The sequence below is a fragment of the Rhinolophus sinicus genome, chromosome 3 (assembly GCF_057876585.1).
Source record: "Rhinolophus sinicus isolate RSI-liver-muscle chromosome 3, RSI-T2T, whole genome shotgun sequence".
NCBI classification, from domain to species: Eukaryota; Metazoa; Chordata; class Mammalia; order Chiroptera; family Rhinolophidae; genus Rhinolophus; species Rhinolophus sinicus.
In genome coordinates this window covers 105,265,266-105,291,594 of record NC_142503.1, presented here as the reverse complement: position 1 = coordinate 105,291,594, position 26,329 = coordinate 105,265,266, and the positions used below count along the sequence as shown (strand labels likewise).

The window sequence follows — 26,329 nt, the reverse complement described above, 5'->3', positions numbered from 1 at the left end:
CCGCTGTTGTAGAAGGCAATTACATTGAGTGTTGTCTGATGTTAAGTCATTTTATGTGAAACATTTTATATTGGAGTTTTTTTTTAATACCATGAGAACGTACACTTCACATTAATAATTACCCTTGTCAAAATATATTGGCTTTTATATGAATGATTTACGATTAGATCTAGGATGCTTAGTTCACGGAGGCAGGAAGTGGTTCTATTTATCTTTTTCTCCTCACAACAAAGATACTATTAATAGTATTTGTAAGAGGAGGCAGGCTGCCAAATCAGAACCTTACTAACTTTTTAAAATGTTTTTTAGGCAAAAGCTGACTGTATGTCCTATCATCGATGGGGAAGAGCACCTGCGTTTGTTGAACTTTCAACACAATTTTATAACTCGAATCCAAAATATTTCTAATCTACAGAGGCTAATATTCTTGGATTTATATGATAACCAGATTGAAGAAATTAGTGGGCTTTCTACTCTGAGATCGCTCCGTGTCCTTCTGCTGGGGAAAAACAGGTAATCTTTGTAGAGCAGTTGTTGTTTATTATAGTTAAGATCAATGTTGAGTACTGCGGTGTTTGGATGGCAACTCAGAACTGAAAGTTAGTTAAGAACCTAATAGACTAAATTTTTTTAAAGATTATTTGAATGGATTAAGATTCAATCATAATTTCTTTTATGATATTCAGTCTGACAGTCAAACCAAATAACATTTATTGAGTGTGTATTTTGTTATTTCCATTGCTTTCCAGTGCCATATCTTATGTGGAAGTTAATTGCTGACTTTGGCATTTATATTTTCAGGCTGTATTTTAAGCATATGTGTTCACGTTAGGCATATTTCACTAGTGATTCTTCTCAGAGCTGGACTGAGGGTAGACATTTGATACTTTGTGATTGTCAAATTATTGATTGATTTTTGTTCAGATGGTGTTTACAGTATGGATATAAGTTATGAACATCCTATATGAATGTCCCCAGTTCTTTTCATAAGGCTCTATTATGTAGCGCAGCTATACAATTCCTGATTAATTTCCTTGAGATTTGTTCATCTCCTCTCTCTCCTTTCTGCTTCACTGGATAGCTTTTGCAATGCCTAGAAAGAAGGGCTGTTGGAAAAATCCAAAAATGATTTTTATATTGTCAAGTGATGAAGTTTAGGTATGGCATTATACGCAAGCTTGGTTACCCTTCCCCTGTGTCCTCCCCTCCCGCCCCCCACCACACACACATAGCATGGACCTTGAATTACCTCTTTATTCTTATTAGCCAACAGTAATATAAGATACTTTTTCCAAGATCATGTCCAAGAGTTCTAGGCTCTTACCTGTTGTAGTTTCTTGAAAGTTCCCATCAGTGTAGTCTTATCACCTACTATTGTTTCGTGTGTTAGACTAAACATTATAGCAGCACTAGGGAATTCGGGGGAATTATAGGATCGTATAGTATTAGCTTGAAGTGACCTCAGCGATCAGCTCTCTCATTTTACAGTTGGAGAAATGGAGATGTAAAGTCACTTTTGCAAGGTGAGACATATACAGGAGGAATTATCCAGAGCAGTTCAGTAAGTACAGTGAGGAGTCAAGTCAATTCATACATTTAAGGCGTTCTCTTCTGGGAGCTCCCTGTTGTCTGTCCCAGAGATTTCTTTACGAGTTTCTGATCCTTGGAGTTACTGATTTGTTTCTCCAGCTTCCATTTATTCTTTAGTACCATTGCCTTTATGCTCTCTTTTTAGTCCTTGATTAAGGTATTTCCCAGTGATATTTTAAATCTCCTTTTCTAGTTTTAAACATAGTATCTAAGAGCTGCTCTTGGCTCCTAACGTTTTAAATCATCTCTCAATATGCTCTCTTTTCCTATTTCTACTTTTTAGATTCTTTGGCTTCTCAGAAATAACCTTTTAAGTTTTTAAAAAAAATAATTTGTGCCTCAGACATCAGTCTATTAGACCTCCTGACCTTTTAAAAGTCTCTTTGCTTCTCCAGCTCTAAAAGGCCCAATGCCCTTCTCTAAATCCTTACCACGGCCAAGTAAAAAGCAACCTAATGCAGTCTCTTCCTCTTCTCTCTGCTGCCCCATCTTCTTGTTTGTTTGCTTGCCTTCGGCCACATTTCACTTTATTTATCTTTAAAGAAAATAGCTGTTATACAGTTGTAGAACAGTTAGTGTTCTTGAATAAAAAAGAAAATGAGTCAGAGGACAACTTTCCACATTCTCCCAAGTTGCATATTTCTGAAGTGTCAGTACAATGCAAATTTGATCCCTAAACATATGCCCACTGCTCTCCAGCCAGCTGACTTAGTCCGGGCAAGGAGCCTGTGAGTCTTGAAGAGGCAAGTCTGTCCCGAGGCAGTATTTTAGTGACCGTCAGGCAAACTGGGCTGAGGACTGCTGGGGAAGAGAGCAGCATGTGAGTCTTGGATGACTCGTTGCCCCCTGCTGCTCAAGTCCAGAAAGCTTTCTCCTTCCCACCTTGTGAAGTACCGCACCGGTCTAGAAGACATTCTTGTCCGAGGCAACGGGACCATATATGAAAATCCAGGCCACCATATGCCTCTAAGTTCAAGCAGCTGCAACAAAGATTTCTGCTCAAAAGCTAGAAAAACCCTGTTAAGATCCTGTATGTGAAGTTTCCATTGCTGCTAAAGCACAGTTAACCCCTCTATACCACTTGCTCTTGGCTCTTGCCATCTAACTATCTCTTCTGGTTTCTGTAGCCCCTGTTTATCCTCGTGAGATCTTCTGGCGCCCTCATGGTTACAGGCTAATGAACAGAATTTCTCTGCACTTGCTTCTGGCCGCCTAGGACTCTATACAAAACTCCCTGCCAGACCCTGGCATTCCATATTCCTTTCCTTTTAATTGCTTGAGGGTTCCCACTTAAGGATTTGTCTCTGCCACCCGGAAAGCCTAGCTTTCACATGGATCCTACAGCAGGCTCTTCCCCCTGTCATGAGTAACATAAGGTGGCCTGCAGAGACAGGCTGGGAATAGCCCTAGATGTCTGCAGCTAGTAAAGTGCTAGGTGAGCCTGGTCTTTTTCTTGCTTCAGTTCTGTTTAATGGGAGAATTAAAAAAAAAAAAATTGTTCAGATCACATTGGTGTTATTGTAAAAATCTTAAACTATTCGGGAACTGACTAGGATTCTGCAAATTCCTCTCCTCGGTACCTAATCTGACCATGGTCTCATAGGCCAACAGATACCTTCATCTGCCTCTCAGTTCTTTAACATATCGATTTTTATGTCATTTCGGGTCCTGGGGGTGGGGAGAGAATCTATGGCGAAGGCAATTCATGAGAACAGGACAGCAAGATGTTTAGTCGGTCTAGAGTGTAACTGGCTGAGCGACTTGCCTATTTTTCTTCCTATTGATCTGGGCAATCAGGAGCCGAAGTGAGAGTCATAAAGCCGCGGAGGTTCAGAGCTAAGAGGATGCTTGAAATCACAACAGGTAGGGGCGTTTCATTGGCCAGCTTGGCACTGGCGGCCCTGGCAGAGCTCTGTGGATAGGCATAGTGCACATTTAGGTTTCTGTGACTGAAGTGCCTCCAAAGGGCCCAGAGTTTCTGATCCATACGGAAGGAGTTTACACTGAACCTCCAAATCAGAGAAATTTGGGCTGGGACAATCTCCATCCTTTGTTTATAATTTCCAAAATGTTAAAAAGAATTCTCAGACAAATAGTAATTACAGGCCAACATTTTAATGAACTCAAGAATGAGGGAGCTAGTAGGATGACAAAGCTGGTTCAAAGGAGGATAAGAGAAACTAATACATAGTCAATGAAAAATAAAGAATGCTGGACTAAGATTGGTAAGTTATAAAACAGGTTAATGTCCTATAAAAGCCATAGAATCATAATGGTCTGGGTTATGTTTCCTACTAGACAGAAATAAATTATATTCCTACCTGTCAAAAATCATTACATCTTATCAGTTCTCTACCAACTAGTATAGAACTTGACAGTTTGGCCTCTCATCAGTAGTAAATAGTCAGCTGATCCTTCGGTAGGCTTGCTGACAGCGCTTTGATATGACATGGAAAGGACATGCAGTCATCCGTGTGCTTTCTTGCCAAGATTCAGTTATCAACACTGAGTAGCACCCTTTCTTCTATATTCATGTATCACAGTTTTACAAAATTGTTTTTATACTGTACTTCTCACTTGAAAATGTATATTTTATTACTTATGTTTTCCCATGTCATTCCATGTTCTTTGAAAATACAATTTCTTAAGAGCTGTATAATCTGCATGGGTATATATACATATTTACTTAAATTTTCCCTTTTGTTAGACACTTACATGTGTGTTTTCTTTTACTGTGATAATGCTGTGATGGATACCCTTGTCCATAAATCTTTGTCTGCATCTCTGCTTATTTCCTTAGAATAGGCCTTAGTATTTTCTATTAAGTAGGTGAGTTCATCCTTCAAAAGCTCAGATGAGGGGGAGCTGAGATTTGATAAGAAGAAGATCGATAGAGTAGGGCGTTGCCTCTCCAAACGCGAGCCCTGGACCAGCAGCATCAGCATCATCCAAGAACTTGTTAGAGACACACATTTTTGGACCCTATCCCAGAAACTCTGGGGGTGGGGCTCAGCAATCTGTATTTTAGAAGCCCGCCAGATGATTCTGATACTCACAGAAGTTTGAGAACCACTGTTTTAGGGAACGTGAGCTTTGGAGTATAAAGAATGGAATAAAAGGCTTCTCTAATGGCTACACGGTCAGGTTGCTGTTAGAAAGCATCACTCTGCCCTAAGCCATGTGATTGGGTTCCTGTAATTTCCCCCCACTACTTAGGTGTTTCAAAAGCAAAGCAGGCAGAAGAATAATTTTGTTGAAAGTTTTGTCTGTTTTCCTATCTGGTTTGGTTAGTATTATTGTTATTATTAATATTGGCTGTTATTATTAGAGACATTTAAGTGTTAGATAGGATAGTATTAAATGCCTAACTCTGAATGAAGGCTAATGAAGGATTCCAGTGAATCCAGAATGATGTTAATGGTTTGGTAAAGTGACTTACGGATGTTTAAGGAGTAGGGTGCTTTCTAGAAAAAGAGCAGATTTCTGCCAGAGTGATGGTGTGAGAGAGGAGACTGAAGAGGAGGTTGTGGTCATAAGGGAGCGTGGGGTGTGTTTGTCTGTGTGTGTGTGTGTGAGAGAGAGAGAGAATGAGAGAGAGAGAGAGAGAGAGGAGGGAGAGAGGAAGAACTACAATCACCCTGTGATGGTACACAGGGGGTGTCTTTTGTAAATTAAATTGTATTGAATTGGTTGCCGTGATAGAATTCTGGGTTTGGTAATTATGGAAGATGGCTGAGGTCAAATGGAGATAGAAATTCAGGAAGTTTAAGTTTGTATGGTGTTTACACGTGATCAACATGTAGGAAGTTTCAAGGGATGATCCAGATTCTGGACACATTTAGGAAGCTGGAAATGGTTCTTTGAGGCAGAAAACAGTGCCAGCAGAAATAAGTAGTGAAAGGAAGATGATGATAAAGATGAATTCCATGAACTTAATTTTTAGCCTTTCTTTGCTCCTTTCCCGCTACTGAGTAATGGTAGTAGGAGAAAGTAGGCTCTACCGGGGAGGGAACAATAAAAGAGAAGTGGTTTTCGTTCTGTTTTGTTAGAAGAGTCCAACCGGAGGCAGTTTGGACAGATAAGGCAGCTGTAGAAGACAGGAGTGAGGGAGACAGTGTGTAGGCGCTAGGCATTAGGGGATAGAAGAGGGCGTATTTTAGAGATAAAATTCTGTGATTTGAGTTTATAGCAACGTTTCAGTTTTTCACCACATGGCAAATCAAACATTCCAAATAATACTCACACCCTGAGCAAGTCCAGTAGAAAGCATTTAGGTGGTATTCAGTCTGTCTCTGTGATAAATTATCCTGTCAGGAACAGCCTTGTACAGAAAACTCATCCGTTTGCTTTGCATGTTCCTCAGTCATTAAACAAATGCTTACTGTGTGTCTACTCAGTGCCGGGCACTGTCCTGAGGGCCAGGGGTAGCGCAGGGACATAGCAAACTTTCTGACCGCTTGAAGCTCACGTTTTGGCTTAAGGAAGGAGAGCATATAAAAGTAAACACCTGAATAATAGAATGTAGGCAAGGATAAACGCACTGACGTCAATTAAAGTAGGAGAAGGAAAGAGCAATGGGCACAGGGAAGGAGAGCTATTTGGATAGGGTCACCTGGAAAGGCCCTTCTGAGACTCTGTTGGAGCTGAGACAGGAATAATGTGAAGGTGTGAAGCATGTGACTTCCAGGGGAAGAACATGGGAAGAAGCAACGGCAAAGGTAAACACACAAGCAGAAATGAACTTGTGAGGTCAGAGAGAAGAAAGCCCCTGGGGCTGGAGCAGAGTGAGTGAGTGAGCCTGAGCCGGGAGGAGGTCAGGCTGGAGAAGCTCAGCAACCAGATGCTGTAGGGTCCCGAGCGCTGAGGTTAGGGCTTTAGAGCATATTCTGAGGTGAAAGGGACTTCCTTGAATCCGTGCCTTGCCTAAGGTTCTTAGACGTAGAATTTCTCTCTTTTAAAGATAGGACTTTTGGGATGGGAGGACATTTCCCCCAGTGGGACTGGATCTTGAACAATATAATTCAATTAATGGGAAGTATGTTTTTATTTAATATGTATATAATTATGTATCATCTATATATTTATAGATATCTATAATAAATTAAAGTGAATTATGCTTTAACATATTTTGATTTATAATAGATGTGATGCAGCTACATTTCTCCTCTACTTACTCTGATTTTCAGAATCAAGAAAATCTCAAATCTGGAGAATCTAAAAAGTTTAGATGTCTTGGACCTTCATGGAAATCAGGTATTGTAAAGCCCTATCATTTCTTTGTTTTTTGAAAAAAAAGTCCAGGAAATTTGGCATTTTAAAAGTTTTAAGAATTATACTTATATTGAATTTTTCAAGAGTTATTTTACTCTGATTTTCTAAGGTATTAAGCCTATTTATATAAGATTTGGTAATTCCTCAGCAGTAAATGATAGATAAAACATTCTAAATCCGTATAGTTGTGACAATTTTATTTCTTATTTAGTCATTTATTGACTTATTTTTTGTTGTTGTTGTTTGTTTTTTAGATTTTATTGGGGAAGGGGAACAGGACTTTATTGCGGAACAGTGTGTACTTCCAGGACTTTTTTCCAAGTCAAGTTGTTGTCCTTTCAGTCTTAGTTGTGGAGGGCGCAGCTCAGCTCTGGGTCCAGTTGCCGTTTCTAGTTGCAGGGGGTGCAGCCCACCATCCCTTGCGGGAGTAGAACCAGCAACCTTGTAGCTGGGAGCCTGCGCTCCAACCAACTGAGCCATCCGGGAGGCAGCTCAGCTCAAGGTGCCGTGTTCAATCTTAGTTGCAGGGGGCGAAGCCCACCATCCCTTGCGGGATTCGAGGAGTTGAACTGGCAACCTTGTGGTTGAGAGCCCACTGGCCCATGTGGGAATTGAACCGGCAGCCTTCGGAGTTAGGAGCATGGAACTCTAACCACCTGAGCCACTGGGCTGGCCCCTATTGACTTATTTTTAAAACACACATTATCCACCCCTTACCGAAGAACTAGAATATTTACTAATGACTTTCTAATACTTAGGCGTTTCTCCTTTATTTTGAGGTAACCACTATTTTGGATTTCACATTTTTTATTCTTTTGTTAGTTATTGTTAGTGGGTTTTATCACATATACTGTGATTCCCTGAAAATAAGACCTAGCCGGACCATCAGCTCTAATGCGTCTTTTGGAGCAAAAATTAATATAAGACCCGGTTTATATTATATTATATTATATTATATTATATTATATTATATTATATTATATTATATCTGGTCTTATATAAGACCCGGTATTATATTATATTATATTATATTATATTATATTATATTATATTATATTATATTACATAAGACCGGGTCTTATATTAATTTTTGCTCCAAAAGACACATTAGAGCTGATGGTCTGGCTAGGTCTTATTTTTGGGGAAATATGGTATGTGTGCCTAAATAATACATTGTTTAGTAGCATTGTCTTTTAATTTTAAAAAGGTATAAGACTATACAGTGTTGTCATCTTGTTTTTGCTTTTTGGATACAATATTATGTTACAGAAATTCATCTATTTTAACCAAGTAACTGTAGTTTATTAGTTTTTACTGTTGTATGTTCCATGATGTGGTTATATGAAAACTTTTCTTCTCCAGGTTATTATTGATTGCCATTTGGATTGTTTCTTTTTTGTTTTGTTTTGTTTCCTATTGTACTTCTAAGAATGTTTTTGTACATGTTTCTTCCATATGCCCCATGTACTCTAGGGTATAGACCTAAAAGTGAAATTGATGGGTCATAGGTTATTTAAATATCTAATTTTAAAAGATAATACCAGTGTTTTCCAAAGCAGTTGTAACAGTTTATACTCCCACCAGTAATGCCTAATAGATTCTGTTGTTTCACATCCTTTTCAACATTTGGAATTGTCAGACTGCTCAATTTTTGCCAATTAAATTGTTATAAAGAGGTATCTCCTGGTGGTTTTAATTTCCATTTCCCTGATTACTGTATAATCGGGGCTTGTTATTCTGTTCAGTCACTGTGTCTTCCCCCATATCTGTCTGTCTTAATTTCTCTATCTGGTTTGTTATGTTCCCCCTCCTTATTCATTTCTCTCAGAGCATCTCGGCTGTTTTGTAACCCTTTGCTCTTCTATTTTAATTTTAACCTTCAAATGTGAGTATTTACTTACGAATAGCTACCCGAGCTTCACACTCATGCAGAAGGTAAAGCCTCTCCTGAGGGCCACGTGCTCCTTCTGGAATGATCCAGGAGTCCTTGCCTGGTGAAGAACAAGATCTGCCACTGCCACTTGCAGTTGGTCAGGCACAAATCTCAGTGTGATCTCGCTAGGCTTTTGAACAGCTGTTAGTCCCAGTAGTTTTGGTGGAAAGCTAATGTAATTAATAAAAAACTTGATCAATCCAGACGGGCCACATCTGCCGGGTTCTAATCTCGTCCTAGCCCCATCTGTGTGTCTGTCCGTGTGTACCCCTTGTGAGAGCGGGGTTGGTGGCCTGGGAATTGTCCTGTTCTGCAGGCTCTTTAGTGTCACTCTGTAGAGGGAAGTTACCAGTTAGATGGTGGTAGAAGGGGAAGAGGAATTAAAGAGTTTGTCAGTAAAAGATTATCATATGCAAAAGCACTGAAACTAAAAGCAACATGGTATTTTTTACTACGAGAGAATTTAGCAGGCATTGGAGAACAGTGAGAGATGAGGTGTGAGAGGCGGGTAGGGGCTAGATTGTGGCGAGCTTTGAATATCATACTAAGGAATTGCTATTTTATCTTGTAGTCCACTGTTTTCAAACTATAAGTCCACTATTTAAAACTATTATGACTATAAGTGAACCGTTTTATGGCAGCAATATTTTCTTAAGTTTATTTAAAAATGCACATATGAGAAATAAACACAATGTGGTTTCCATATTATAATATACCTTTAAGAAATTCATGGGCATTACCCAAAATCTATAAGAGCACCTGATAAATAAATAACATATCACTTGATCTGTATGTTATGTCTAGGAGTTATTTACCAATCATTATGTGGATGAAAAATGCTCCTAATGCTTGCTAGATGACCTGTGGTTATGTGACTTATAATTTCTGCATGTGTTTGTGATAGTATATGTATTAAGACTAAACATTTGTACCACACAAATTATTTCTCAAGGATCTATAATAACAAGAAGGAAGTTTTAAATGAAAATCTGAGTCTTGTTTCAAAATATCTAAATCCAATAAGCAAACATTTGGAGTATTTCAAAGCAAAGGCCGTCTTGGTGACCTTAGGTTTTTAAAATGTTGGGAGATAAACTTTTCAAGATGAAACAATGTCCAGCTCTTAAAAAATTTCACCAAGTAGTTAAAAAACTAAAAGAAAATTACATGAATAATTTTTGTCTCTTGAAATTCTGTTGGAAATAAAAATGATACTTGGTGTACATTGTGGAATAAAATGCAACTGGCTTACGGATGTAAAACATTCTGAGGAATGATGATAGTGTTTGAGAAATAAACTGGGGAATGGAAAGAGATGGAGGGAGATGAAACCGGAGACAGAACAGTTGAGAGTCTACTTCAGTTATCTTTGTGAGAAGTGGTAATAGCTTGAACTAAAGCAGTAGCAGTAGGGATATCAAAAGGCGGCAGATTGGATAAGTATTTAAAAAGTAGAAACATTGTGATATAGCAATTGGTTATATGTGAGTAGTGAAGAATGCAGAGGAATCTGGGAGTTTGACTCTTACTTTCTGATCTAAATTTTGTTTGGTCTCCCAGAATCTGTTCTCTTGGTAAATGCTTGCTTTAACATGGACACACATGTGCTTCAAGAATCTGTTCTTTGAGTGACATCTTTTCATTCAGGGAGAATTTGCCCTTTCTGTGGTTGCTTGTCTGAAAGCAGACATTTGCCCCTTTAGTACTGCTGAGTAAGAAGCTTGTCTTCATTGAGTGAGAGGGATCTGGGTTGCTCTTATACAAAAGATAAGGCTGGAGTATCCAGCTTTCCTAGGTGTATTAAGAAGCTTTGCAGGCTATCTTGGGACCCTCTCTCTGATTAGTGTGACCCGTACTTGGGCTTTGGAACATTCCTATCATCTTTTCTTCTTGCTGTGAAGTTTATTAACTAATCAAGAACTATGCTGTCACTCTACACCACCCTTTGCCTGAAGTGTTTTATCACGTACTCTATGCTTGTGGCTTTGTCCATGGCTGCAGTGAGTAATAGACTATTCCATCAGAGACGTTGCATATGATTCTGGCCTATTCGATTGTAAACCAATCTGAACAATATCCCCAGTGATTTTTTTAAATTATTATTACAGGTTGATACCTATATATTAGAATTACCACTGTTTCTTTTTAGACTTACCAAACCGAAAGGAAATTAAAATGTAGGCATTCTCATTGTAAGTCCCACTGGTACCAGATGGAATTGGGGAAGTGTAGTTTTCTAAAAGAAATGCCCCAGGATAATTAGCAGAAAGGGGAAGACACCACACACAGGTCATACAATAATTGTGCCCTTCATTATATATATTTATCTTTCTTGAACTCAGGAAAGTTTTATTTTATATATTTAAATATTGCTTTTACATGTATGTTTGTTACATCTATATACTTGTCTGGGTTCCATATTCTCATCTCTTCTCTTATGCTTTCTAGCTCTATTTTTCCTTAGTATTTTAGGAGAATTTCTCAAGCTTATGCTGATATTACTGATTTTATGCAGTGTCTATTTTACTTTTTGCTAATTCCATACATTTGAAATGCTATCACCTGTTTATTTTGAAGTGTTTTTGTCCAAGTTTTATTGTTTAGTTCTGTCATCTGCAAATACTGATGGCCTTGTTTCTTTTATGATTTTTATTTATTTTCATTTTACATTGGACCAAAAATCTTAGGACAAATTTTAAAGCATGATCAGATGTTACCTTTATATATCATTGAATTTACAATAAGCATACTTAGGTTTCTCATCTCAAACCTATATGGAATCCACACAGTATTTCTCGAATGTAAGAGAAGGTCCAAGTAACAACATAGAAGCTGTATGATAAATCTAAAAAAAAGTTCCTTTACCCAACATCTGCTTTTGAAGTGTTAAATAATAAATTTCAAATAATACTGTGATGGTGGTATAGATGAGAAAATTAACCTCTTGTGATTGTGAAATTTATTTTTTTAATGTTCAGGAGAACAATGTTGTGTGTATGATTCATTATTACTTAAGTATGTTACATTAAAAGGTTGACAAAGTCCCGGCAGGGACCCCCACTTCTGTGCCACATAGAAACTCATCCCATTCTGCTTTGCTTGCAATATGACAATAACAAGGGCCTCAGAATCACGTTGAGCTCTTATCACGTCACGGGAGTAGCTTTTGCTTACCCTTACCTTACCTGACTGTGTAACTTGAACTCTTCGGCTGCCGGTCAGTGCTTCTGTGCTTGTGAGAACACTCCACGATTCGTCTTCTGGTTCTAAGCAGGGTCCACCATATTGCCCCCTGGCTAAACATTATCTGCCTCCTCTGCTCAGCACTTCCACTAATAAAGAATAGCCATCCTCACCCTCCACTGGGGGTGCTAGTTCCTTGAATCTTTTTTGTTCGGACTCTTGATTGCTCTCAGGATGCTTCAGCATAAATGGAATTAACAAGGGGAACTTGGAATCATTTCTTTTCCTTGCCTTTTCACTCGGAGGGCTGTCTTGCTACGTCAAAACATTGTGAGCTCGTGCCATCGACTCACAGTAAGTTTCTGTCTGGCAGGTAGTATGTATACTTCTTGTCACCTCCATGGGACCAAGCGTGGTGTTAGGCACCGAGACATGCCCCAAATGATGGGCTTTTTGATTATTTGATAACATTTACTTCAAATATTTAATATAGTCAAATTATAAAATAAATTTCTTTAGTTAATTTTCACAAGTTAAATGACTTCATATTATCTACAACAGAGGATATTGGAAACAGATTTTTAAATGTCTTTATATAAACTTGTCACTGAGTCCAGTGGCTATATATTTAATTTTTAAGGTTTTTATAATATACATATCTGAGATTTATGCCTGCTAATCATCCCTTCCTCATTTTTAACAGATTACCAAAATCGAAAATGTCAATCATTTGTGTGCTTTGAGAGTTTTAAACCTTGCCAGGAACCTTTTAAGTCATGTTGATAATCTTAATGGGCTGGATTCACTAACTGAACTTAACCTGCGACACAATCAAATCACTTTTGTGGTGAGTATTAAAATGGCATCAATATGTGGTTCCAGCTTTTCTTTTAAGGAAATGAAATAAATGTTATATCATTGCTTTATGCAAAGTATGCATCTAAGGTAATTTAGTTCTTTTTTCTGAATTTAAATTGTGCATATAATTATTAGGCTTTATGATTTTTTGATTTGGGAACTGTTGAGGTATTTTCTGTTCTAAAAGATAAATATAAAATTAAAAACAGAATAGAAATATTATCAGTAAATGAATCAGCTAGTATAAATGTATACTGAATCCCTTCCTGTTTTGTCATGGGTATAGAATTAATAGGAAAGAAGGTAATTGGTGATTGGAAGTTGATGTATTGTTGCACCAAGAGGGAAACACCTCAGAGGCTGAGGGCTGTGAAGACATGCATACATATCATATTCTTTGCAGTTTTTAAAGGGCAGCTTGGTCTAGTGAAAGAGCATTGCATAGGGCATCAGAGACCTAGTTCTGGTCTTAGCTTCCTCCCTCATTAGTTGTGTGACATGGAGTAAATCACTTTAACGGTGTAAGCCTCAGTTTACTTTTCTCTTAAATGAGGGCATTGGACTAGATTCTCTCTCGGGTCCTTTTGGCTCGTTGACTCTGAAAAAAGTCAAAGATGGAGGAGAACTGGCATGTGAGCAGGAGGAAAAAAGTTAGCTTTGTGGGGGCAAAACTACAGGAAGGCAACTCGGGAACTCTGAAGATAAACCTTGTTAGATTTATAGTTGTGCTCAACTTCAGCAACTACGTAACAGCTGACGCTCAGGTATTTTGTACGGGGCATATATGAAGAGGACTAGAAATATGGCTTTCCAGCTGCATGATATGATACAGACCAAGAAGACTTCTAATGATTAATGAAAACATTTGTTCTTTTAACAAGTTTCTTTTGCTTACATGCAATAGAAAAACTATATTGGGTTCTCTGGATATCATTTAAGCACTCTTAAAGGCACAATCTAACTCTTTTTCAAGACATTGAGTTCCTTAGTAAATAGTTAAGCAGTACGTAAGTGGTACACTTGAAAAGGCTGGGGGACAGATGCAGTTTTCTTTCCAGGCCTCATTGTACTGACTGGTTTCATTTGGAAGCTTCCCAGAAGATCTGAGCCATATAATGCTCACATCTCCTAAGAGGTTGGGATAATTTCAGAACCTCCTCCAAGTCGTGGATTTACTCCAGAGCCTATAAATTCTGTCAGGTGCTCCCCAGATTGGATTTAAATATTGGAAATGGCTTGTTTATTTTAAAAGACAATCAGATTGAGTTAATCTGTGACATTGTTGAGTCTCTAGGAATTGCTCAGGCTGGACTTCATATGCCATCAAGACACTGGGTACGGTCGGAACCCCAAAAATCTTTGGTAGAGTGGGGCACAGAAATCTACTGGCCCGAGCATATTCCTGTCTGTATTTTGTCTTTCATTTAGAAAGCACATTATGCATATCCAGGAAATTGCTTACTGAATTTCCCGTTGAGTATTACGTCTAATCATCACTGTTTGCTTAGGCAGCAGTAAACATCTGACGGAAAAGGAAATTAATTTCTAAAAGTTAAAAAGATTCAGTAAATAGTATACATATGGTATCATTATCATGTCAAGTATCTTGCATATTACTTTATAGGAAATTATGAGTATATACATATAAGGATAAATAAGAAACATTATCCAACTCTTACTTGTTTCGTTTTCAAAGCATTCTTTTCCTAAAAGAACCAAGAGGCTTTTAAATTTGAGGATTCTTTTTTTTGTTTTGTTTTTTCATGAGTTCATCTTTTCTCCATGGTCAGTTATCCACTTATTCTTTTTACAGTGTTTTTTCTTTCATGGTTTGGTTTTTTTCAATGGCTGGCAATCCCTAAATGAAGACCATGTTAAGTAGCAGCTGGGTCTCCTGTATAGCTGAATGGGTCTTTTTAACCATAACATCTCTCCCTTGAATGAACACTAGATTTGTGTAAGTTGTTGAATCTCACACCTTGGCAGACTTCCCTTTAGAGTGAGTAGAAGGGAAAAGGCAGGCTCACTCTGTAATTGCCAAAGTAAGAAAGACTTTGGGGATGGAAGGACTTTAATATCTTTTGTGCCAGGTGAAACTGCCATTCCTCCCCAACTCTGGTTCTGCGATAGCAGTTATTAACCATCTCCACGGATAAAACCCCCACATGCCCCATCCTTCCTTAATACATAGCTCTGTTTTGTTTAGAGAGCAGATCCTGAGTCTCCAGCTGTGGGTTTCCTCAGGCAGCTGCTCTGTGCGTGGCTGTGTTTGTACATGACAGCGGTGGGAGTGGACTGGGGTGGAGTGGGTTTGTTGGTATGCAGGAATAGTTGTGGAGTAGACATACCTTTAATTACACACCCACTTGATTAGCCACAGTTAAGCAAGGTCCCAGGCTATTCTTTGTATGACTGACTCCAGCATGGGGTACGATGGGATCCTGTCAGAAAGAACTGCTGCTCTGTCTGCACTGCAGCGTCTCTTGCCAGTTCTAAGCTGCAGAGTTCAGGGTTATCTCCGGTAAGACCCCACCTGCTTTCCAGCTTCCTGAAATTCATCAAAAATATTGATGTGTTAATGACAGCTCTTTTGTTTTAATCATTGCCATAGATTTATTTATTGTGCGTGTGTGTGTGTGTGTGTGTGTGTTTGCTTCACTCATTGAATCTTGGGAAGGTCATGAAATAGATGCATTACCTATTTCACCATTTTATCAGAAACTTCCTTCTCTTATGTTTTTGATGCAGAAAAGTTATGGTTTGTTTGTATTGTAGTTCAATTAATTGTTCTTTTTCTTGGAAATTTTGTAAATTTTAAACCAGGTGTCTTTTTAGTTTTTATATCTTTCCCTTTTAAAAAATTATGCAACCCCAAAAGAATAGGGATACCATTTATATATCCACCAGTCAGCTTAATAAATAAAAACCTTTCAAATATAGTTGAGGCCTTCCATGTAGCCCTCCACCATTACATTCCCTCTCTCCTTTGCAGAGGTAACCACAGTTCTGAATTTAGTGTTTATTCCCATGAATGTCTGTTTCCTTTTCCTATATATATTTGTGTGTGTGTGTATATATATATATATATATATATATATATATACACACATATATATACATACATATATATACACATATATACATACATATATATATACATATATATATATCATTAACAATATGAATGAATTGCATGCTTTTGAATGTTCTGTAAGTGGTATCATCATACTGTACATATCTTCTGTAACCTGCTTTTACTAACATTATACTTTGAGATTTATCTATGTTGATACCTGTAGCTCTGGTTCACTAATTTTCATTTTTATATAGTATATTGTATGATTGTAATGAAGTATTTATTCTTCTATTAATGGACAGTAATATTTCTAATTTTTTTCTTTTTAAGAAGTGGTGCAAATAACATTTTTGTTAATGTCTTTTTGTGTATGTATGACATTTATCTAGGTCAGTGGCTTTCAGACATTTTTAGCCATGATCTATGGTAATAAATAAAATTTCCATTGAAATCCAATTATTAAATACATGTTTATATGGATGCATTATAAATAACGGAAATAAGTATTTCATGAAACCTACCTTTAGTGCAACCCATTCTGGGATATCCTAGCCTATTTAATTCTATTGTATCTCATTAAAAAATATTGAGCTAAAAAAAAAAATGTTGGTCTCAACCTACTGAATTGATTTCTTGATCAATGAAATATTGGTTGCAACCTGCATTTGAAAAACAATGCTCACTGGTGGGTAGTTGGGGGAAGTGTAGCTGTGTGCCAGGGTACGCACATTATTTCACTTTATAAGATGTTGCCAAGTTTTCCCCAAGGTGGTTGTACCAAATGACACTTCCAGCAGCATGACCTGAGAAGTCCTTTAACTTCACATGTTTGGCGACACTTGATATTGTCAGACCTTTTAATCTTTGCCAATCTTTTAACTATAAAAAATATATTACAATGAGATTTTATTTTGAATTTCCAGTGATGTTGAATGCCTTTCATCTTTTTTCTTTTTTGATACTGTGAATGACCTTATCCTTTGCTCATTGAAATAACAGGATTTTTTGTTTGTTTGTTTACCTTTTCCTGTTAGAAACAGGAAAAGAAACAAATTTCTTTGGTTTCTGCGTTTTCAGGAAAAGAAGTAGAAATCATTAATAGTTTTCTTTATTGTTTCTGTTTTTTTTGTTTGAAAAATCATTCTTTGTAGGCTACGGACATAAAGATATTTTTCTATATTGTCTAACAAAAGTTTTAAAGTTATTCTTCACATGTAGGTGTTTCATCTATTTGGAATTGGTTTTTGCCTGGTGTGAAGCTGAAATCCAATTTTATTTGTTTCTCTCATATGGATTCCCAATTGTTCCAGCACCATTTATTGAAAAGTGAATTCTTTCTGTCTTTCCCTCTCCCCTTGGTAGTATCTCCCGCTAGCAAATTAAATATCCACATATGCATTGGTCTGTGCCTGGCCTCTCTGGGCTGTTTAACTGATCTCTATCCATGTTTCAGTATAACACTGGCTTAATAATTGTAACTTTTTATTATGTCCTCGAGCCAGTAGAATGAGGTCCTCAATCTTCCTTTCTCTTTTCTTTCCTTCCTTTTCCTTCCTTCCTTCCTTTAAAAAACTCATCTTGGTCCTTTCTTCTTCTATATACATTCTAGAAATAGCATGTCAAGTTTCACAAATAACCCTACTGGTCTGTTTAATTGGAGTATCTGTGAAGTAATTGACATTTTTATGATATCGAGCCTCCAATGTAATATGAACATAGCATGTTAATATGAATGGCATAATATGAATGCCACACATCTTTCAATTCATATATGTCCGATTTAATGATTTTATACTTTTCTCCATAGGTAGCTTATTTAAATTTTTTTTTTTTTTTTTAGATTTCCCCCCAGATATCTTATACTTTTTTGTTGCTATTGTAAGTTTTTTGGGTCAGAAATTGGTTTCTGACTGTTACTAGTATATGGAACCACAGTTGGTTTTCGTTTATTGGTTTTACATATAGCAACCTTGCTCTAACACTTAATAATTGTAATAATATGTCTGTAGATTATCTTAGGTTTTGTTATTTAGACAATTATAATTTTTTTGCAAACAATAGTAGTTTTCCCCTAATCATTATAGATTTGTTTTTTCTTGTTTGACTGAGCTGGACTGAACTTCCAGTTTGGCTGAACCTCCAGTACAAAGTTGGATATAGAAGCAAAAGTGCCTTACTTCTTGATTTTAAAAAGACATGCATTACTAGCTATGTTTGCTAAATGCCATTTATCAGACTGAATAAATTATTCTGTATTTTTAGTTTGCTTAGAGATTATATTATGAATGGTTGTTGGGTTTTATTAAGTGACTTTTCTACAACTCTTAGATTGATCATATGGGTTCTTCTGAAATCTATTAAATTTGCATATTACATGACAAGATTTTGTAAAGATAAGTTATTTTAGCATTTTGGTCATTATGTATATTATAGGCTATATTTCATATACATTCTTGATTTTGTTCGCTAATATTTTATTCACAATATTTACATCTATGCTAATAATTGAGATTGGCCTGTAATTTCTTTTATATTTATTGTTCTTTTCTGGTATAGAGGTCATACTAGCCTCATCAACTAAATTGGCAGTACTTCTTATTTTAATATTCTGTGATGCTCTATTTTGGATTTCTATTTCGTATAAATCTCAATTTACATGAGATAAAGATGATCTGTTCCTTAAATATTAGGTAGAACTTATCTGTTAAATAGTCTGGGTATTAGTGGGTAATAGTCTGACTCAGTAATAATAGTGGGCATCAGTTTTGATACGTTATAGTTTCCTTTCATGTAAATTCACTTTTGTGTGTGTGTGTGGCTGCTCTATCTGCAGTCATTGCCCCTTGTCACTTCTAATAACGCTTATTTATACTTTCCTTATTTATACTTGCCTGAGGGTTGTTTATTTTACCAGTACTTTCAAAGAAGCAGCTTTTGGCTTTTTTGAACCTCTCTTGGAGCTTTGAAAAATGTTATTTTATTGATTTTTGTTCTTATCTGTTATTTCCTCTATTTTCTTTCTAAAGTTTTATGTTGGATATTTGGTACATTAATTTTTAGTGTTTTTTATTTTCTAATATTATATAAGCACTTAAAGCTAATTTCCCTCTAAGAACCACTACAGTTTCTTCTCATAAGCTTTAAAATTTAATATTTTTATCATTTAGTTACAAATATGTTCTAAGTTCTATTATGACTTCTGTTATTTTGATCCATGTGCTATTTAGAAGTATATATTTTTTGGTATGTATGGATTTCTTATTCTTTTTCTGTCATTCTTTTCTCATTTAATTGCATTGTAGCCAGTGAATGTGGATTATATGCAATTGGTTCTTTGATGTTTGTTGAGGTTTGCTTTATTGTCTTGTAAATATTACAGTCAATAGTTACTATTAATATATTTGCCTTGTATGTGGTCAGTATTTGAAGCTATGTTTCTAGGTGTGCATAGTTTAAAACTGATGCATCTTCCTGATAAATTGTTCCTTTCATCATTATGTATTAACTGTGTTACTAACTCCTTCGCTGAGCAAGTATTTTATGAGCATGGGCTATATGCCAGGCACTGTTCTATTTGGTTGGTGCAAAAGTAATGGCGGTTTTTGCAATTATTTTTAACCTTTTAAACTGCAGTTACTTTCGCACCAACCTAATAGGTATGTAGAATATATCAGTAAGCTGATAATACTTCTTGCCTTAACATTTATTTAGTCTAATGTTAATACCAGCTTTCTTTTGTTTTTTTCCTCATATATCTTTTTTATTCCTTAACCTTTTTAAAATTTTGACATAATTGCAGAAAATGTTGCAACAATAGTGTAAAGAATTCTCAGTATGTTTCACTCAGATTTCTTAAATGATAACATTTAGTGCATTTGCTTTATCTTCTCTCGATTGTTCTCTTTCCCTCTCTTTATATCTACTAGTCTCTCTATTTTTTTCTAAACCATTTATGAGTAAGTTGCAGAAATGATGCCCCTTTATCTCCACATACTTCAGTGTGTTTTCCTAAAAACAAAAAATTTTCCTATATATCCACATTATAGTGATAAAAATCAGGAAATTACCATTGATACAATACTATTACCTAATCTGTAGATTCCATTCACATTTTCCCAGTTGCCTCAATAGTGTCCTTTATAGCAAAAGGAAATCCAAGATCATGCATTGCATTGTTGTTATATCTCCCTAGTCTTCTTTAATCTGCAAATGTACCTTAGTCTTTCTTTGTATTTCATGACATTGAAAAATTCGAAGACTTAGTTTATTATTCTGTAGAATGTCCCTCAGTTTGGGCTTGTCTAATGATGTTTCCTCATGATTAGATTCAGGTTATGTACTTTGGACAGGAATATCAAGAGAAATAATGCTGAGTTATTTGAATCATATTAAGTCCTTTAGCTCTCAACCTTTTTCTTATAAAGGATGCACAACTCCTTTTTAAGTTGGAGTAACATTAGTTAAAACAGTACATGAATTTCAGGGTGCAACATTATAATTCAATATTTGTATACTCCATAGGGTGCTCACCACCAAAAATCTAGTTTCCATTCATCACCACGTGTTTGACACCTTTACCCATTTTACCCTCCCCTCCCCTTCCCCTCTGGTAACAACCAAGTTGTCTGTATCTATGAGTTTGTTTTTTGTTTGTTTGCTACTTTTTCCTTTTATACGCATATTCCGCATATGAGTGAAATCATATGGTTTTTGTACTTTTCTGTTTGACTTACTTCACCTAGCGTAATACCCCCAAGTTCCATCCGTGTTGTCCCAAATGGCAATATTTCATCTTTTTTTAATGGCTGAGTAGCAATTAGGCAAGAAAAATAAATAAAAGGCATCCAAATTGGAAAGGAAGAAGGAAAACTGTCACTATTTGCGGATGACATGATTTTATGTATAAAAATACCCTAAAGACTCCACCAAAAACCTGTTAGAAATAATAAACAAATACAGCAAAGTTTTAGGATACAAATTCAATGTACAAAAATCTGTTGTGTTTCTATGTACTAAAAAGCAACTATCAAAGAGAAATGAAGAAAACAATCCCATTTAGAATTGCAAACAAAGAGTAAAATGCCTAGGAATAAGCTTAACAAAGGAGATGAAATACCTGTATACCGAAAACTGCAAGACATTGTTGAAAGAAGTTGAAGCAGACACGACTCCTTTTTTACCTTAGAATCTGAGAATCTGTCTTCTAACCGGAGAGTATTCTGTTGTACTGATTGTGATTACTGATATATTTAAATTCATAACTAAAGTGTTTCTCATGCTTTTTATTTGTCCTGCTTTTCCTCTGCTTTTATATCTTGGGCCTTATTTCAGGTTGAAGGCGTTTTTGCTATTCTTTCTCACTTGAATGGTTACTCTTAACATTTTAAAATACACACTTGATTTAAATTACAGAGTTAATGCACATCCCTACCCTGTTCTCAGGTAAGGAACTTAGAATCATTTAGTCCAGTAACCCCCTCCCATTTTACATGTTTTTATTGCCTAGTATTTTCTTTAGAACTTTTTACTCCACAAATTAGATATTTTAATTGCTGTTGTTTTCAGTGAATGCTTATTTGGATTCACACATATGTTGGTTTAGGCTTACCACTCCTCCCAAAATATCTAATTTAGAAAATTTTCCTTTAAGGTGATTCTAAGGATAGTAAACGCTCTCAGTTTTTGTCTAATAATGTGTTTATTTTGCTTTTATTCATGACTGATGGTTTGACTTGGTTGACAGTTATTTTTTCCCCAGATGTTTGAAGCTCATATTCCATTTTCTTTGGCTTTCTCTTATTGTCATTAAACTGTCTACTATCATTTTTTTGTAGGCGGTCTTCTTTTCCTCTGGTTGCGTTTAGGATTATAGACTTCCTTTTTGAATTCCTTCCGACACACTGTGATGTGTATTGACGTGGAACTACTATCTTTCACCAATTTGAGACACATTTTTCCATATTTCAACAACTCTGGATATGTCTTACAATCTATGGCATCTTAAAAAATAACTATTGGACAGGCTACAGTCATTTCATTGCCTAAATGTATGTGAATGTGGTTATACCTGTTTATACTATTGTCATTTCAATTGTTGGTACAACATGTTTTGAATTTAATCATTCTTTAAAATGTATTTAAAAAGATTGCATCATGATTTGGCATTGAAATGAAACGTTACTCAATTCAGAAAGGTATGGAAATAAAACAGCAAAGACATAAGTTTAATATTAGTGAACTTTTTTTTTTTGTGGAGAAACGACTGCCATCCCACATTTTCTGCTAATTAGCAAGCAAATATTTTAAAGGGAAGATAACCATGTTTGGTGAGGCTGTGTTACATTTTGTTACTGAGATAGGCTTAGAGAGGTTGCTTCTCATATGCCGGGCAACGTAACTAAAGGCAGGAGAAACTAATGAAACTCCTTGGAACAGATGAGAGAAATTGCACAGCAACAAAAGGCTATGTGAATAATTCATGCTGGTTCTTAGTCCATTCAGACGGCTATAACAAAATCCCATAGATTGGGTGGCTTATAAACAACAGATATTTATTTTTCACAGTCTGGAGTCTAGGAAGTCCAAGATCAAGGTGCTGGTCTGGTTTCATTTTGGTGAGAGCCCTCTTCTGGTCCGTAGTGGGTGCTTTCTCACCATGCCTTCTCATGGTGGAAGAGGCTCGAGATCTCTGCGGGGTCTCTGTTATAAGGCGCTTATCCTGTTCAGGAGAGCTCCACCCTCAAGACTTAAGCAAGGACCTCACTGACATCCCAGGCTCCGAATACCATCATCTCTGGGGGTTAGGATTTCAACACATGAATGTGGGGAGGCACAAACATTCAGACAATAGCCCTGGTGTTTCTTTATCCATATCAAAACATACAGAATGGGGTCAGTAGCTTGAAAGAAAATCCTGTGGCCAATAATGGAGCACACTTTAGTGTATACTGCGTCACCACTGTTTCTGATGGCTCGGAAGACAATCCTCTGTGAAAAGTGCAGACATTGTTATGTACTGAGTCAGAAATTGGATTCTAAATGTGAAGTCTTTTCTTCCTACTCTATTGAGGTATAATTTAGATACAGTAAAATTCACAAATCTTAACTGTACAGTTTATTTATGTACACATATATGGGGGTGCCAAAAATAATGTATACAAGTGGACACTTTGGTCAACGTTGCCCAAGCAGTAGTTCACCATAATCAGAAGTGTCTGAACGCTGACGGTAACCACTTTGAGCACCTCTTGTAATTGTAGAATAAAGTGTGTATACATTTTTTTGGCTATATATATATATATATTCATTTGATATATATATATATATATATATATATATATATATATATATATATATATATATCAAATGAATATATATACAGATCAAGATAGGAAAAAGTTCTATCATTCCAGAAAGTTCTCTCGTGCCTCTTTCCACTCGATGCCTTTCTCTACTCCGGAGGTTTCCTGACTTATGTCCCCATGGATTAATTTTGCCTATTTTTGAACTTTTTGTAAAGTGTGTGTGTATGTGTGTGTGTGTGTGCGTGTGCGTGTGTATGTGTATACACACAAAATTCAATTCAATGGGGAAAACAAGATCTTTTATATATATTATATATTTGTATTTAATATATATATATAATATGTATTCTTTTGTGTACTATACATAATTTTTTTGATATTAATCCATTTTGCTGTGTGTATCAGTAGTTTTTAACAAAATTGCTGAATTGTAGTCATTGTCTGAATACAATACAGTTTGCTTTTTCATTCTTATGTTCACAGCCACCTTGGTTATTTCCAAGTTTTGGCTTTTGCAAATAAAGCTGCTATGAATATTCTTGTAGTATTTATGTATTTATTTTGCTGGACATATCCCCTCATTTTTCTTGGGTAAATACATAGAAGTGTCATTACTGAGCCATAAGGTTGGTGGATGTCTAAATTTATTAGAAAATGCCAAACAGTTTTCCAAAAGTGATTATACCACTTTTCACCCCCACTAGCAATAAAGGAGAGTGCCCATTGCTCCATATCCTTGCCAATGTTTGACATGGACAGTCTTTATAGTTTTAGTGATTTTAATTTGTGGTTTTAATTTGCAGTTCCTTGATGACTAATGATTTTGAACATTTTTCGAGTACTTGTTGGCAATTCTGACATACCCTTTTGTGAAGTATCAGTTCAAGTCTTTTGCCCATTAAAAAAATTGGGTTGTTTATCTTTTTGTTATTGAGTTGTAGTAGATCTTTATGCTAGATTTAGGTTCTTTGTTTGATATATGTATTGAGTTTATTTTCTGCATGGCTTGCCATTTTGCTTTCTTAATAATGTTTTTGATATATGAAAGCTTTAAATTTTAGTGACATGCCGTTTACCAAATTGTTTTCTTTTATCATTAGTGCTTTCTTATCCTGGCTAAGAAGTCTTTGCCTGTCTCAATATCATGAATATGTTCTCCTCTGTTTTCCTCCAGATGTTTTATAGTTTTACCTTTCACTTTAGGCCTGCAATCTGTGTTTAATTAAATTTTCTGTATGATGTGAGGTAGGGATATTTATTTGCTCCATCACCTTTTCTTGAAAAGATCCTGTTTTCCCCCATTGAATTGAATTGGTGTGTTGGTTGAAATTTAGTTATAATCAAATGAATCTTTTTCTGGACCTTGTATTCTGTTCCATCTATTTGTCTATCATTATGCCATTGGTAGACATTATGCCAAATGTCTACCATTTGTCTACACTGTCTAACTACTCGAGTCTTATAGTAAGTGGAGATATTTTGGGAGTTCATTTATTTAATTAATTTATTTTGCTTAATTTTTAGGTATACATAAGAATGATATTAGGTTAAAATATATATGTTAAATAAATCCAAAAGAGCTCTTTCAGTAATCATAAAAAATTCTAAGTGATAGATTATTTTATTATTGGTTAATCATAAGTTGATTTTCACTAAGTGTTACATAAAATAATTGTAAGGCGGTATCTTAGATTTGATTAAATATGGTAATTTTATTAGCATACTGGATATTTGTGTTTCCTGAATCTGCAGATTATTATCTTTCATTAATTATGGGAACATCCTGAGTCTGTATATTTTCAAATGTTACCTACTCCTATTTTCTCTCTTTTTGCTTCTTAAATACCTACAAGGCACAGTGTGCACTTTCCTGTTCTATCCTTTGTTTCTTAAAAGTTTTGTTGTTCTTATCTCTCTCTGCTACATTTCTGCATTTTTTACTTCTTTAGTGATATCTTCCAGTTCAGTAACTTCTCAGTTTTGTCTAATCTGATTTTCCGTGTATCCATGGTGTTTTTAGTAATGGCCATTATTTTTTGTAGAAGTTTGTTTTCATAAATGCTCATATCTCTTTATTTATAGTATTGTATTTCTCTCATGTTTTGATTACTTTTATTTCTCTAATACTTTTAAACATGGATATTCCATAGTCTTTATCAAGTTATTATGGTTTCTTAATTTTTTGACAGCTTCCTGAAATTTCTGCTGACTCTTGCTCATGCTAATTTTTTTCACATGTTAGTAGTTTGGGATAGTCAGAATGTTGTAAAGCCTGAACCGAGTTTGTGTCTTTTCAGAGAGTTTTGCCAGGAGTGATACAGGCATGGATGCTAGGGACCATTTTTTATGAGGAGTCTTGTTAGCTCATGCTTGTGATGTAAATTTGAACTACAAATTCAAGTGAGGAAAGGCCTGTGAAGTTGGAGCTTTTTCTGTTTTACTTTATAGCTATTAAATCTAGCTCTCCTCGTAATAGAGACTAGAAATCTCTGTAGTCAGAGTATCAGTGTCTGATTACCAACTAATTAGTTTCTAGTTCCCTTTTATCTTTTTTTTGAGGGGGATTACAAGAGAGTGTAGAAGAAAATCAGATTTGGAAAACAACTTGAGGCTAGACTGACTGATATTTATTGCCATGTAATAGGTAGTTAACAAATATAAAAAGCAGATATACATATTAATTCCTTTGGGTTACAGAACCAGATAATGGACTTTTTTAAATTGACATTTAAATATATGATTAGAGTCATCGATATGATAGCTTACACATATTATTCCTTGTGTAATATGTGTCTGTGTCACAAAGTGATGGCTGTAGGAAGTAGTCATTTTGGAATTAACTTAATAAACCCTTTTATAAAAAGATTACTTTTTTCCATTGTTTTTTTTCAAACTTATTCAATGCTTTGTTTATAAATATGTTTCCAGTTCTCAAATGAAAATACTTACCCCTATATATTTTTACTCTTTTTTGTATGACAGAATAGGTCATGAAATGAGAATAGTTGCAATTTTATTATAGTAATCTTTGTCCTACTTGATACATGCCAAAGCCTCTATCTCTTTGCCTTTCTTCTTCCTTATTCCTCTGCAGGAGGCTGCTCTAAAAATAAC

The 26,329-nt window shown here is 35.8% G+C and overlaps 1 protein-coding gene across 5 annotated transcripts in view; it reads left to right on the top strand.

Annotated features, from left to right (window-relative positions):
• The window catches only part of LRRC49 (leucine rich repeat containing 49), a 129,563-nt gene that overhangs the window by 13,214 nt on the left and 90,020 nt on the right, over positions 1 to 26,329 (top strand). For 4 of the 5 annotated variants that reach the window (XM_019736012.3, XM_019736013.3, XM_019736015.3 and 1 more), the window contains 3 exons: positions 310 to 513; positions 6,777 to 6,843; positions 12,681 to 12,824. In XM_019736012.3, the coding sequence (XP_019591571.1) occupies positions 310 to 513; positions 6,777 to 6,843; positions 12,681 to 12,824 (415 nt within the window). The remainder of the gene's footprint in view (positions 1 to 309; positions 514 to 6,776; positions 6,844 to 12,680; positions 12,825 to 26,329) is intronic. The other variant, XM_074328207.2, reaches the window with a different exon arrangement.